General features: G+C 42.3%; 1 protein-coding gene across 1 annotated transcript in view; it reads left to right on the forward strand.

The window, feature by feature from the left end:
* Positions 1–15,294, forward strand: part of khdrbs2 (KH domain containing, RNA binding, signal transduction associated 2) — a 489,568-nt gene that overhangs the window by 339,353 nt on the left and 134,921 nt on the right. Inside the window, exons 5-6 of the mRNA XM_073056524.1 lie at positions 4,444–4,571; positions 10,124–10,310. Of these exons, the coding sequence (XP_072912625.1) occupies positions 4,444–4,571; positions 10,124–10,310 (315 nt within the window). The remainder of the gene's footprint in view (positions 1–4,443; positions 4,572–10,123; positions 10,311–15,294) is intronic.

Genomic DNA, 15,294 nt, shown 5'->3' on the forward strand with positions numbered 1-15,294 from the left:
AGCATGTTTTTTATCATTTGCATCCCAGATCCATTCATTATCAGAGCTATAGCTTTGTAATGTTGTAGCTTTTTAAACCAATAGTTTTAGCAGGCTATTTTTGCTTGCATTTTGGGTTAAGACTGCATAATATAATATAAATAGAAATGATATGAGATGTGTTGGGCTGCATCATCTATTCACATGAGGTTCTGGTAGCAAACAGCCTGCAAATGGGATTCTGCTGAAATAGGGCAGCCCAGTGGTACTACTCATAGAGCTGTACATACAAAATGCTGGAGCAACTCTGCAGGTCAGGCAGCATCTAAGGAAGGCAATAAGCATTCAGTCTTTCAGGCTGAAACTATTCATCAGGTCTTGAAAGCAAGGGCGAAGAAGCTAGAATGAGAAGGTGGGTGGAGAGGGGAAGCAGTGCAAGCCTGTAGGTGATAGATGAAGCTAGGTGGGTGGGTGGAGGAGGGGGAATGAAGTGAGAAGCTGGGACGTGGTAGGTGGAGGAGGTAAAAGGCTGAAGAAGAAGGAATCTAATCGGAGAGGAGGATGGAACCTATGAGAAAGGGAAGGAGGAGAAGCAGCAGAGGGAGGTCATGGGCAGGTAGGGAGAAAAGAAGAGGCAGCCAGATTGTGGAATGGAAAAACAGAGAGGAAGGAGAGGAGACAAATTACCGGAAGTTAGAGAAATCGATGTTCATACCATCAGGCTATCCAAACAGAATATGAGGTGTTGTGCTTCCAACCTGAGGGTGGTCTCATTGTGGCAGTAGAGGAGGCTGTAGATCGACATATTGGAATGGGAAGTTAAATCAAAATGGGGGCTGCTTCACGGCTGCAGCATTCCTGGTTCAATCCCGACCTCCATTATTCTCTATGCTCTGGTTTTTTCCCAACATCCTAAAGATGTATGCTTAGATGGCCGCTGAAAATAGTCCCAAACATATCAGAGAAGGGAAGAGAAGAGGGGTTATTGGTTGTTGACAGAAAGAGATCTTAGAGAAAATAACTGTAGGAATGAGATTGCTCTGTGAGCCAGCATGAACTCAGTGGGCTGAATGGCCTCCTAAAGTGAAGAGAAAAGTGGAAATAAAGTGAAGTGGACTGTACTGTACCATAGAAAAGAAGGGATTCAGAAGTTTATAGAACTATACACTCAGTGGCCGCATTATGAGGCACCTCCTGTACTAATAAAGTGGCACTGAGTGTATGTTCATGGTCTTATGTTGCTGTAGCCCATCCACTTCAAGGATTGATGTGTGTTCAGAGATGTGCTTTTACCTAGCACTATTGTAATGCATGGTTATTTGAGTAACTGTCGCCTTCCTGTCAGCTTGAGCCAGTCTGGCTGTTCTCCTCTGACCTCTCCACTGAACAAGGCGCTTTCACTACAGAGCTGCTGCTCACTGGATTTTTGTTTTGTTTTTTTTGCACCATTCTCTAAAGACTGTTGTGTTTGAAAATCCCAGGAGATCAGCAGTTTCTGAGATACTCAAACCACCACTTCTGGCACCAAATATCATTCCATGGTCAAAGTCACTTAGACCACATTTCTTCCCCCATTCTGATGTTTGGTCTGAACAACAACTGAACCTCTTGACCATGTCTGCATGTCTTTTACGCGCTGAGTTTCTGCCACATGATTGGCTGATTAGATATTTGCAGGTGTACAGGTGTACCTAATAAAGTGGCCACTGAATGTATTTTAGAAGCAAATATCACTGCAGTGTGAACCCAAGAATATTCTATGATGCTTGACAGGAATCCTGAAAGTATGTGAGCTGTAGTGGGTGGACAAAGGGTATACATATTCATGTCTGGACTGGGGACCATGGACTTGAATCATTAACTCTGTTTCTGACATGCTGTCTATTTTCCTCCTTTTTCATTTTATTTAACAGACTTCCAGCACTGAAGGTTTTTTTTCTCTCTCTAGGAAATTCAGGAGTACCTTCTCTCCCAATAAGTGCTTAGAATGTAGAACTTGCTGCCACAGGAAGTAGTTCAAGCAAATGAGCACAAAGGCAGTAGTTCCCAACCTGAGGTCCACAGACCCCGTCCTTGGTGATCTTGATCCATGGCATAAAAAGGTTGGGAGCCCCTGATTGAAAGGGAGGATTAGAGGGACAGGAATGAAACGCTTTGTTGTCGGAACAAGATGAAACAGATGGGAGAAAGATTTTTGAGAGCAGAATCACAAACATAACCTGGATAGGCTAAATGGTTATTTTAGTTCAAATGACCATAGAAGAGATAGGAGCAGAATTAGGCCATTCAGCCCATTGAATCTGCTTCGCCATTCAATCATGGCTGAGTGATTATCCTTCTGAATCCTGCTCCTGCCATTTCTCCATACTCTTTGTCCCACACCCCACTAATCAAGAACCTATCAACCCTCACTTTTAGGTGGTTTATTATTGTCACATTTACCAAGGCACAGTGAAAAATTGTCTCACATACTGTCCATACAGATCAAATCATTACTCAATGCATTGAGGTAGAGCAAGGTGAAGCAGAATGCAGATAATGTGTAACAGCTACTGAGAAAATGCAGTGCAGGTAGGCAATAAGGTGCAAGATCATGAGGTAGACTGTGAGGTCAAGAGTCCATCTTATCATAGAAGGGAACCATTCAGTAGTCTTATAACAGTAGAATAGAAGTCATCCTTGAGCATGGTGGTATGAGCTTTCAGGCTTTTGTATCTTCAGCCCAATGGGTGAGGGGAGAAGAGAAGTTTTCTAGGGTGGGTGGGATCTTTGATTCTGCAAGCTGCTTTATTTAGGCAGCAAGAATTATAGACAGAGTCCATGAGGGAGAGGCTAGTTTCCATTATGTCCACAACTCTGCAGTCATGAGCAGAGCTGTTACCATTCCAAACTGTGATGCATCCAGATAGGATGTTTTCTATGGTGCACCGATAAACATTTTTAGGCATTGACGGAGCATGCCAAATTTCATTAACTTCTTTAAAACGTTGAGGGATTGATGAGCTTGCTTGGCTGTGGCATCTATATGTTTGGACCAGGACAATCTATTGGTGATGTTCACTCCTAGGAACTTGTTCTGCAGCTGCAGTACAATGCAAGATATAAAAATTATTATATGTTACAGTAAGTATATATAAAAAATAAATAGGGCAAAAAAAGTGCAAAATAGTGAGGTAATGTTAATGGTTTAATGGACCATTGAGAAATTTGATAGCAGGGAGGAAAGAAGTTGTTCTTAAAACATTGAGAGTGTGCCTTCAGGTACTTCTTCCTTGATGGTAGTAATGAGAAGAGGGCATGTCCTGGATAGTGAGGGTGCTAAATGATGGATGGCACCTTCCTGAAGCATCGCTTTTGAAGATGCCATTGATGGTGGAGAGCTGGTGCTCATGATGGAACTGGCTGAGTCCATCACCCTCTGCAACTTTTTCTAATCCTGTGCATCGGCCCCTCCATACCAGAGAGTGATGCAACCAGTCATGGTACATCTGTAGAAATTCACTGGTCTTCGGTGCCTTCTTCATAATTGCATCAATATGCTGGGCCCAGGATGGATCTTACAGTGGCAGGTGAACTGTAGTGGGTTGATGTTGTCTGGGAGGCTGGAGTTAATGTATTCCATGACCAGCCTGTCAAATCACTTCATGATGGTGAATGTCAGTGCCGCTGGGCAGTAGTTATTCAGATAGCTTATCCTGTTTATCTTGGATAGTGGGACTATAAGAGTCTCCTGTTCATGAACAAGAAACTATTTTCTAATCATGCACACACAAAATGATGGAGGATCTCAGCAGGTCTGACAGCATCTATGGAAAGTCCTCATGAGTCCGAACGACTTGTCACACATATTCTGGCTTCTCCCACTTCCTTTCCAATCCTAATGAAGGATTTTGGTCCTAAATGTCAATTGTACATTCCTCTCCATAGATGCTTTCTGACCTGCTGAGTTCCTTCAGCTTTTTATGTCTGTTACTGTGGATTTCCAGCATCTGCAGAATCTCTTGTGTTTCTAATCATGCATTAGTCTTGATATAGTCTTTAAATATTAAGGAGACCTTTGTAATTTAATGTCATTGCTGATGGTTATATTAGCGAAACTGTGAAGTGGAAAGTACCCGGTCAGGAATGGCTGCAAACAGCAACCATCCAAATTCTCAGGAAACCTGAACTAAAATAACACGTTTACTGAAATTACCAAAACCACCTGGCACCTCTAGGCCTTACCCCCTCCCCTATCTCTATTACTGGGCTTCGGCCCTCTCTTCCCCCCCCATTCCTGATGAAGGGTCTTGGCCCGAAACGTTGGCTACTCTTTTCTCATGGATGCTGCCTGACCTGCTGAGTTCTTACGGCGTTGTGTACGTATTCTTTGATCCACAGCATCTGCAGTTGTATTTTTGTGTTTTGAAAAATACAAGATGAACAGCCAAGTGTGAAAGTTAAAGTTATTGTTTCTGTTTGCAGGATTATAATGATGAAATCCGCCAGGAGCAGTTGAGGGAACTCTCATACCTAAATGGTTCAGAAGATTCGAGTCGAGGGCGGGGAGCTCGTGGGCGAGGACTTCGAGCGCCCCTCACACCCACTGTGAGGTAAGTCTGCCAGTCTGTCAGTGTCAGGGATGACTGACCTGCACGCTGGTTTTGTGTTTTGGAAGTGGCCAAGGAGGCCAGAGTTGGAAGGGCAGACTCCTTCCACAATTGCGGCTAGAGGTATGTTTCTTCCACTGCCTGGACAGGGCCTTTGTACTCCTGATGGTCATCTAATTCTCAGTACTATCCGAAAAGTTTCTCCTCCCCTTTGACCTATAATGGGCCAGGGAATCCTAACAGTCGGTTGGTGTGTTGCACTTTTCTGAGGAGGTTTTAAGCAGAACCTCGAAAAAGCAAAGTCATCAGTTGACCCCCAAGCTGCCTGCACAGTTTCTAATTTATTCAAGTATCTCCCATCTTGCTGCCCTGGAAGAGACAATAAAGCAATAAGGAAAAGGCACCTGGAAAACTTGGCCCACTCAAACGATTGAACTATTCTAGAAGATCGCACTGAATACTACATAGTCCAATCCTTCCATACGATGCTGTCTTGGTCCTAGTTGGGTAATAGTCCCTGCTGCCTCATGAAGGGGAGTAACCACTGCACCAGCAGCAGGCTCCCTGTATACTGGGAGCAGAAGAAGGACCCAGTGTTCAGTAGACCCCAATATCTAGAACAGTTCAGTGTCTAGATGGTGTATTGGCCAGAATGGCCCAGTGAACAGAATGGCATAGTGTCCAGTCAAGCCCAGCACAGAATACCCCAGTGCCAAAATGTTCCAGTGTCTACAATAACCCAGTGAACAGAATATCCTAGTTTCCTGAATTGATCAGAGTCTAGAATGACCCAGTGTTAAGAATGGCCCAGTGAACAGACTAGTTCAGTATTTAGAATGGCCCAATATCTAGAATAGCTCAATGAACAGAATGACCGAGTGTCCAGAATGACTGAGTGTCTAGAATAGTCTAGTGAACAGAATGACTGAGAGTCTAGAATGGTCTAGTGAATAGAATGACTGAGTGTCTAGAATGGTCTTGTGAACAGAATGACTGAGTGTCTAGAATGGTCTAGTGAACAGAATGACTGAGTGTCTAGAATGGTCTAGTGAACAGAATGACTGAGTGTCTAGAATGGTCTTGTGAATAGAATGACTGAGTGTCTAGAATGGTCTAGTGAACAGAATGACTGAGTGTCTAGAATGGTCTTGTGAACAGAATGACTGAGTGTCTAGAATGGTCTAGTGAACAGAATGACTGAGTGTCTAGAATGGTCTAGTGAACAGAATGACTGAGTGTCTAGAATGGTCTAGTGAACAGAATGACTGAGTGTCTAGAATGGTCTAGTGAACAGAATGACTGAGTGTCTAGAATGGTCTAGTGAACAAAATGACTGTGTCTAGAATGGTCTAGTGAATAGAATGACTGAGTGTCTAGAATGGTCTAGTGAACAGAATGACTGAGTGTCTAGAATAGTCAGTGTCTAGAATGGTCTAGTGAACAGAATGACTGAGTGTCTGGAATGGTCTAGTTAACAGAATGACTGAGTGTCTAGAATGGTCTAGTGAACAGAATGACTGAGTGTCTAGAATGGTCTAGTGAATAGAATGACTGAGTGTCTAGAATGGTCTAGTGAATAGAATGACTGAGTGTCTAGAATAGTCAGTGTCTAGAATGGTCTAGTGAACAGAATCGTTCAGTGTTTGGTGAGGTCCAATGTCCACAGCAGCCCCATGACAAGTCTGTGTGTAGATTTCATCAGGAAAAGAGGAATCCATTTAAAAGTTTGTAGGATTCACTAAGGAGAAGGATATCGAATGGTGTAAGGTGTGGGAAACAAGTAAGGAAGTTATGGAACCTATGACAATTAAAGAGGTGGAAGTACTGGCGCTTTTAAGAAATTTAAAAGTGGATAAATCTCCGGGTCCTGACCGGATATTCCCCAGGACCTTGAGGGAAGTTTGTGTAGAGATAGCAGGAGCTCTGACGGAGATCTTTCAGATGTCATTAGAAACAGGGATTGTGCCGGAGGATTGGCGTATTGCTCATGTGGTTCCATTGTTTAAAAAGGGTTCTAGAAGTAAGCCTGGCAATTATAGACCTGTCAGTTTGACATCAGTGGTGGGTAAATTAATGGAAAGTATTCTTAGAGATAGTATTTATAATTATCTGGATAGACAGGATCTGATTAGGAGTAGCCAGCATGGATTTGTGCGTGGAAGGTCATGTTTGACAAACCTTATTGAATTTTTTGAAGTAGTTACGAGGAATGTTGACGAGGGTAAGGCAGTGGATGTAGTCTATATGGACTTCAGCAAGGCCTTTGACAAAGTTCCACATGGAAGGTTAGTTAAGAAGGTTCAGTCGTTAGGTATTAGTGCTGGAGTAATAAAATGGATTCAACAGTGGCTAGATGGGAGATGCCAGAGAGTAGTGGTGGATAATTGTTTATCGGGATGGAGGCCGGTGACTAGCGGGGTGCCTCAGGGATCTGTTTTGGGCCCAATGTTGTTTGTAATATACATAAATGATCTGGATGATGGGGTGGTAAATTGGATTAGTAAGTATGCTGATGATACTAAGGTAGGAGGTGTTGTGGATAATGAGGTGGGTTTTCAAAGCTTGCAGGGAGATTTATGCCGGTTAGAAGAATGGGCTGAACGTTGGCAGATGGAGTTTAATGCTGAGAAGTGTGAGGTTCTACATTTTGGCAGGAATAATCCAAATAGAACATACAGGGTAAATGGTAGGGCATTGAGGAATGCAGTGGAACAGAGAGATCTAGGAATAACAGTGCATAGTTCCCTGAAGGTGGAGTCTCATGTTGATAGGGTGGTGAAGAAGGCTTTTGGAACGCTGGCCTTTATAAATCAGAGCATTGAGTACAGAAGTTGGGATGTAATGTTAAAATTGTACAAGGCATTGGTAAGGCCAAATTTGGAATATTGTGTACAGTTCTGGTCACCGAATTATAGGAAAGATATCAATAAATTAGAGAGAGTGCAGAGACGATTTACTAGGATGTTACCAAGGTTTCAGCACTTAAGTTACAGAGAAAGGTTGAACAAGTTAGGTCTCTATTCATTGGAGCGTAGAAGGTTGAGGGGGGATTTGATCGAGGTATTTAAAATGTTGAGAGGGATAGATAGAGTTGACGTGAATAGGCTGTTTCCATTGAGAGTAGGGGAGATTCAAACGAGAGGACATGATTTGAGAGTTAGGGGGCAAAAGTTTAAGGGAAACACGAGGGGGTATTTCTTTACTCAGAGAGTGATAGCTGTGTGGAATGAGCTTCCTGTAGAAGTAGTAGAGGCCAGATCAGTTGTGTCATTTAAGGTAAAATTGGATAGGTATATGGATAGGAAAGGAGTGGAGGGTTATGGGCTGAGTGCGGGTAGGTGGGACTAGGTGAGATTAAGAGTTCGGCACGGACTAGGAGGGCCGGAATGGCCTGTTTCCGTGCTGTGATTGTTATATGGTTATATGATAAAGTGATGAAAAAGTGTGTTTTATTACATTTAATAAATGTATTTGTCTTCCGGTATTCGATTCTACACAGTGTTTGTTTGTGTGAGCCTGTGTGTGAACATTGATGCGCTTGTTTCTGTGTGCATCCGTGCATACATATATGTACAGTATATATGCAATTGTGCATGTGCACACATGTATGCATGTATATGGTATGCATACTCACCCAGTTGTGCATTTGTGTGTGATTGAAAGCATCTTTTGTGTGTACATGTGAGTGTGTACTTGTGTGAGCATGTTCATGCCTGTATTTTCTGAGCGTCTTCATAAACACTAGTAAACACAGTGTTCATTCTTTCACACTGAAACAAGCAGCAAGTTCTTCCCTTCCATTTAGCCGTGTGTTGAAAAGCTTCACACTCACACAGTCATCCTCTGTGGTTGAGATACTGAGCCAGGTATATAAACTAGTTGAGTGGTGTCGTAGCAACAACCTTGCACACAGCGTGAGCAAGACCAATCAGCTGATTGTGGACTTCAGGAAGGGTAAGACAAGGGAACAAACCAATGCTCATAGAAGGATCAGAAGTGGAGAGAGTGAGCAATTTCAAATTCCTGGGTGTCAATATCTCAAAGGACCTAATGTAGCCACTGTAAAGAAGGCAAGACAGCGGCTGTATTTCATTAGGAGTTTGAGGAGATTTGGTTTGCCACCTGAAACACTCGAAAACTTCTACCATGGAGAGCATTCTGCACCACCATCTGTTATGTGTGGGGGGCGGTTACTGCATAAGATCGAAGTATAGTTGCAGAAAGTGTAAAATTAGCACCAACATGGGTACTAGCCTCTGTAGTGTCCAAGACATCTTCAAGAACTGGTGCCTCAGGAAGGCAGCTTCCATCATTAAGGATCCCCACCAACCAAGAGTTGTCCTCTTCTCATTGTTACTGTCAGGAAGGAAGTACAGAAGCTTGAAGACACACACTCAGCAATTCAGGAACAGCTTCTTCCGCTCTGCCATCCAATTCCTAAATGGACTTTGAACCCTTGAACCCTGCTCACTACTTTTTTATTTCTGTTTTTGCACTACATATTTTAATTTAATTCAATGTATGTATATATTATTACTATAATTCCATTTCTTCTATATTTATCATGTTATTGTGTTGTACTACTGCCGTAGAGTTAACAAATTTCACAGCATACGCAGGTGATATTAAACCTGATTCTGAATTGATATGTGTCAGTATCTTCACTGGAGTTTATTGCTACTATTAAGTGTTTTTAGCGTTTATTGAACATAAAGTTTCAAGTTCATTATAGTACTTGATGTGGGTGTAATAAATTGCCAATTATGCTACCAGAATTGTTAAACAGTTAATACAGGGAGATCGTTGGTTAAAATCATCACCACAATGTTTTATTGGAGATCTGAAAAAAAAGAAAATGCTGTAAGTATTCAATAGATGAGGCTGTCTCTGTGGAAGGAGAAGCTGAGTTAAATTTTCAGGTCCAAAACCTTTCCTCAGTACATTTTCTTTTTATTTTCTGCACAGGTACTGCCTGACTCTGAGCATTTCTAGCATTTTCTATTTCCACACTGTTTCAGGTAATATGAAGGTCAGCTCAGTAAAAGTGATCACAATGTTGTTTTTCACTAAATTCCTGCTGTTCCCTGCAGAATTTCTGTACAGGGAACCTCATCTGCTCTGGTCTCCATGAGACTCCACGCCCTCAAATACTGACCTGCCTCTGAACTGGTTTCTGCTCCTTTCCCCTTCCAGGAGTGGGTTTTATTTCTCTGTCCTCTCCCCTCCCCTAAACTAGCTGGTATCCAACAGCGTCCCGGAGTGTAAAAGCACATACTCTCTGTTTTAGGAACAGCTTCTTCCCCTCTGCCGTCAGATTTCTGAACAGTCCATGGCCCAATGAACACTACCTCACTTTTGTGCTATTTATTTGGTTAATTTTGCAACTTTTAGCCCTTTACTGCTGCCACGAAACAAGAAATTTCACGAGATAAGCCAGTGATAATAAATCTGATTCAGATTCTGAGCTGCAGACCAACACTAATTTTCCCAGAATGTAGGTTTGGCCAGTTAATGTCAGCCTCACCATATGTAAACTGTTCCCATGTTCTTTCCAGGGGACGTGCCAGTGCACTTCTTCCAGGACGGGGAATTCCAGTTCCTAGAGCTACACCCGCGGCGCGCGGGGCTCCCCTACCTCCCCACGCAGGCAGGAGCACCGTAGCACCCCGAGGGAGGGGAGGACCAGGGGCTGTGGGCTATCGACCTCCGCCTCCACCAGAAGAGGATGCCTATGACGAATACGTGAGTACTCAGTGGTGGCATTGGGGTGTTGAAAGCAAACAGTGCCCTTTGGGAGAATAGGCCCTGCTGATCAGAAGGGCCAGCATATTGGAGATTGGTACTGGTTTAATATTGTCACATATACCCAGATACAACAAAAAGCTTTCTTGCTTTACATGCCATCCAGAGACATGTAACAAAAGATAATTTTAAAATTTCATTTCTAGTTCTTTTCTGATTCAGCAGCAAGAGGCTGTTTGCAAACAAAAGAGGTACTGTATACAGGTATACCCCGCTTTTCGAAAGTTTGCTTTATGCCACTTCGCTTTTATGAAAGACCTACATTAGTACCTGTTTTCGCTAACCCAAAGAAATCCGTTTTTGCGAAAAAAGGCAAAAATAGCGTTCAGCATTTGTTTTGCAGCAAGCTGTTATAGAGGCACCGTGCACCCTGAGCAGTGAGAGTGCTTTGTCTCGATTTATTTTGCGCATCCGTTAGCAAGATGTGTCCTAAGGTATCAGAAAAGCCTAAGAGAGCTCGTGAGGGTGTTGTGCTTAGTGTAAAACTGGACGTAATTAAGGGTTTTCATCTTGGTGAATGAAATTGTGCATGCATTGAACATGCCTGCGTCCAACAGTCATACTATTTACACGCAGAGAGAAATAATCTTGAAAGCTGCCAATGTTACTGTTGATTCTGCTAGTAGCATATCATTCCCGCTTTTACTATATGTTTGTAATATGTTATTTTAAGTTTTATGTGTTATTTGGTATTATTTTTTAGGTCTGGGAATGCTCAAAAATTTTCCCCATATAAATTAATGGTAATTGTTTCTTCGCTTTACGCCATTTTGGCTTACGGAAGGTTTCATAGGAACTCTCTACTTTCAGATAGCGGAGGATACTTGTATGTATGAAAGTTACCTTATTAAAGTTACATAGTAAAATAAACAATACTCACACCACACAATATAGTACCCAAGAAACCACAGGTGACTGTTTGCTTTTCTATTCTCTTTCTCTCTGTTGATGTCCTTGTCTCTATCTTTAGCTCTTAGCATTAGTCACGAACCAGCCTAAGAGAGATTCCCACTTGCACAGAGAGATTGCCCCTTTTTGTATGCTTCAACACACACAACTTAGAAACAGAGAAAATATAGAGAAAATATTCTTCACTAGTATCAAATCTTAACGATGTGCATTCAAAATAGAGACAGATATTAGTCTGTAAGGAGCAAAAGGACAATACCATATTCCAAGATGACACTATTTTGTCTTACAAACCTCCATTTTGCGTTATACATTTTAACATGTACCAAGGCGGAATCAAATTTAACTCTTTCCTTACAATGGGTTGTTCTAAATAATTACTTTGAGGTAGTAAAGGGAGAAGAGAATGCAGAATATACTGTCGCCGATATGGAGAAAATGCAGTGCAGGTAGATATGTTCAGTAAAGTTCAAGGGTGTTATGTTGTGTAACTTCAAAACATTAAATTACTTCACAGGAAGACACAGGAGTATGAAAATACTGGTGTATCATCTTTTACTTTTAATGCATCATGTGGTAGCGTGATGACATCACCAGTTAACTTATTTTATATATAACTCATAATTAATTATTTAAACACACACACAATTCCAATCTGCTAATTATATTTGCTGATGAAACTACACTGATTAGCCTAATCTCAAATAATAATGAGGCAGCCTACAGAGAAAAAATCATCAACCTGACACAGTGGTGTCAAGAAAACAACCTCTCCCTCAATGTCGCAAAAACAAAGGAGCTGGTTGTGGACTGCAGGAGGAATGCAGACAGGTAACTCCTATTGACATCAGTGGATCTGAGGTTGAGAGGGTGAACAGCTTTAAGTTCCTCAGCATAAACATTACTGAGGATTTTATGTGGTCTGGGCATACCCGCTGTGTGGTGAAAAAGGCACAACAGTGCCTCTTACACCTCAGACGGTTGAGGAAGTTTGGTATCGGCCCCCAAATTCTAAGAGCTTTCTATAGGGGCACAATGACTGGCTGTATCACTGCCTGGTATGGGAACTGTACTTCCCTCAATTGCAGGACTCTGCAGAGAGTGGTGCGGACAGCCCCGCACATCTGTAGATGCAAACTTCCCATGATTCAGGACATTTACAAAGACAGGTGTGTTAAAATAGCCCAAAGGATCATTGGAGACCCGAGTCACCCCAACCACAAACTGTTCCAGCTGCTACCATCTGGGAAACGGTTCTGCAGCATAAAAGCCAGGACCAACAGGCTCTGGGACAGCTTCTTCCACCAGGCCATCAGACTGATTAATTCATGCTGATGCAACTGTATTTCTATGTTATATTGACTATCCTGTTGTACATAATATTTATTATAAATTACTATAATTGCACATTTAGATGGAGACGTAGCGTAAAGATTTTTACTCCTCATGTATATGAAGGATGTAAGTAATAAAGTCAATTCAAATTCAAGAATGCTTAATCAACTAATACAAGATTGCTCAGATATTATTGAAATATTCATTACACAGTTAAGGGCACAGCTCGGAGATCAAGAGTTACTCTTTCAGTGTAAGAGAGCTCCATTCTGGTAACAGCAGGCTAGAAGTTGCCCTTGAGTCTGGGGTTTATGCTCTTGTGTTCTGGAGAGAGAGAGGAGAAGAGAGAATGATACAGATGTTTCATTGTCACATGGCTGGGAAATCAACCTGGCTTCCAGCAAAGTAATCATTCCTTAGTGCCGCTCTTCAAACATATATAACTGAAAGGCACGCATGCGTGGCAGGAACATGTAAAAATGAACATCACAAGAAGTGTATACTGAACTGTTACAGGAATTATCCCTTGTAATAATGATCGGTGAGGTACAGAGAATCTGTATTCACTGACAAGTAACTCTGCCCACAGGGATAACCATAAGTGAGATATTCATAAGGTGTTTTGCACAGCTCTCGGTAGTTCATAGAAAGCCTACGAGGGATGCAAATGGTAAATTGATTAACAACCATGGCTGTAAGCTGTACTGTTTCACTCCATGAGTAGTCTTTATTTCTGGATTACATACAAACTCTCCAGTGTCTAATAAAGTAATTGTAAACCCCACGTAGACACAGCCACAGTGACCATTTGTATAAAATCTGTTTCAAGAGGCAGTTTCCTATGTTTAGAAAATCTTGAATTGGCAAAGGGGCTTTAAGGGGTGGGGGATGAGTTCTTGATACTGAGAGGAGTGGTTGTGGTCTTTTCCTTAATCTTGCATAGGCTCAGTTAAGAGATTTTGAAGACCACAACCTACAGGTCCAAACAAAACTTTTGGTCTACAGAGCAATTGTCCTTACATTAATGGACCACCTACAGTAGGCATCTGAAAGCCCAGGAACAATGCCACCCAAATTCCTTACAAAAGACTTTGAGGATCAGCTGAAAGGACAGTTGCACTTAACACCAGCATAGTGGAGGAGGCTGATAGGAAAAGCATCTCCATCATGATAAAGCAATACCAGCTCCAATGGATAAGTCATGTCATCTGGATGTCTAACGAACCAATTACTCCCAGTTGAAGGAAGGTGGGTTTAATTTGGTGGGCAAAGGAAATGCTTCAAAGATAACATCAAAATTAGCCTGAAGAAATTCAACATTACTTCTAAAAACTGGGAAAACATTGCACTCAACACATACTCCCGGAGAAAATCTGTTCAAGAGGGAGCTGTGCTACATTGGAACAACCTCCGCTGTGCCACAGAGAACAAGCGGCATCTGTGAGAGGAGAGACTGAACCAAAAAGACATAACCACTAACCACAGCCACCACTTACTCTTGCCCACACTGCACCAGAATACGTGGATCCTGGATCAGCCTCTGCAGCCACACGAGGACCCTCCTACAGACAACCCCTTAGGAGCACATCTTACTCGACTCGAGTGATTGCACTATTGCTACTACCAAGAGGAGGTGATGTTTTATACACCTCATCCTCAGAGGGCTAGGTGTGTTGTTGGTGAATGCATTCAATGCTGAGATCAATAGATCTTCTGCCTGAGGATACAGGGATCAGGCAGAACAGAGACGTTACATTTTACTGATTTTATTGAATGGCTGAACATTCTAAGAGGAAAAAGGATTAACTGTTTCTGTATTTATTGTGTTATTCTTAATATTTAAGATGCTATAATTTATAAGATCTACATGCAGAAGCTGCCAAAACACCTCTAATTTCTCAGAAATTTATGTAGTTTCAGCATGGCACCAAAAACTTTGACAAACCTCTGTAGATGTACAGTGGAGAGTATCCTAACTGGTTGCATCATGGCCTGGTAATGGAAGCATCAATGCCCAGTAATGGAAAAATCTACAGAAAGTGATGAATACAGCCCAGCCCATCACAGGGAAAGCCCTTCTCCATCATTGAGCACATTTACGAGCAGCATGCGTCATCGAGAACCCCTCCCACCAAGGCCATGCTCTCTTCTTGCTACTGTCATTGGGCAGGAAGTACAAAAGCCTTGGGCCGCACACCACCAGGTTCAGGAGCAGTTGTTATAATCTGCCAATCATTGGTGCTACGAGCAGTTATGCTGGCCACTACACTACCATAATTAAGATAGACAGGAAATGTTTATCACATTTGTAAGTCACACAGTCACCTCGGACAGTTTGTGGTGAGCTCATGTCCGCATGTCCATTGCAGTTTACCAAATAGAGTTCTAAATTTATGTCAACCACCAGATTGTCGAGCATCCAGTAGCCACCCCTCAAAATCCTAGCTCCAGTTTTTTGACCCAGTCTCAGCAGTGGAAGTAGCCTCTCACTATCCGCTTTACCACTTCCCTTTCTTAGCTTGAAGGGTCACTCTCTAACCCCAGTTTGTTTGTTTCCTTGACCCTTGAAGTTCTACATGGGGCAGCAGAGCAGCGTAGCAGTCACAGGAATGCTTTACAGCAACCGCTGTCTGTAAGGAGTTTGTACATTCTCCCTGTGACTATGTGGGTTTCCTCCCAA

Source organism: Hemitrygon akajei, chromosome 9, assembly GCF_048418815.1.
Source record: "Hemitrygon akajei chromosome 9, sHemAka1.3, whole genome shotgun sequence".
Classification (NCBI taxonomy): Eukaryota; Metazoa; Chordata; class Chondrichthyes; order Myliobatiformes; family Dasyatidae; genus Hemitrygon; species Hemitrygon akajei.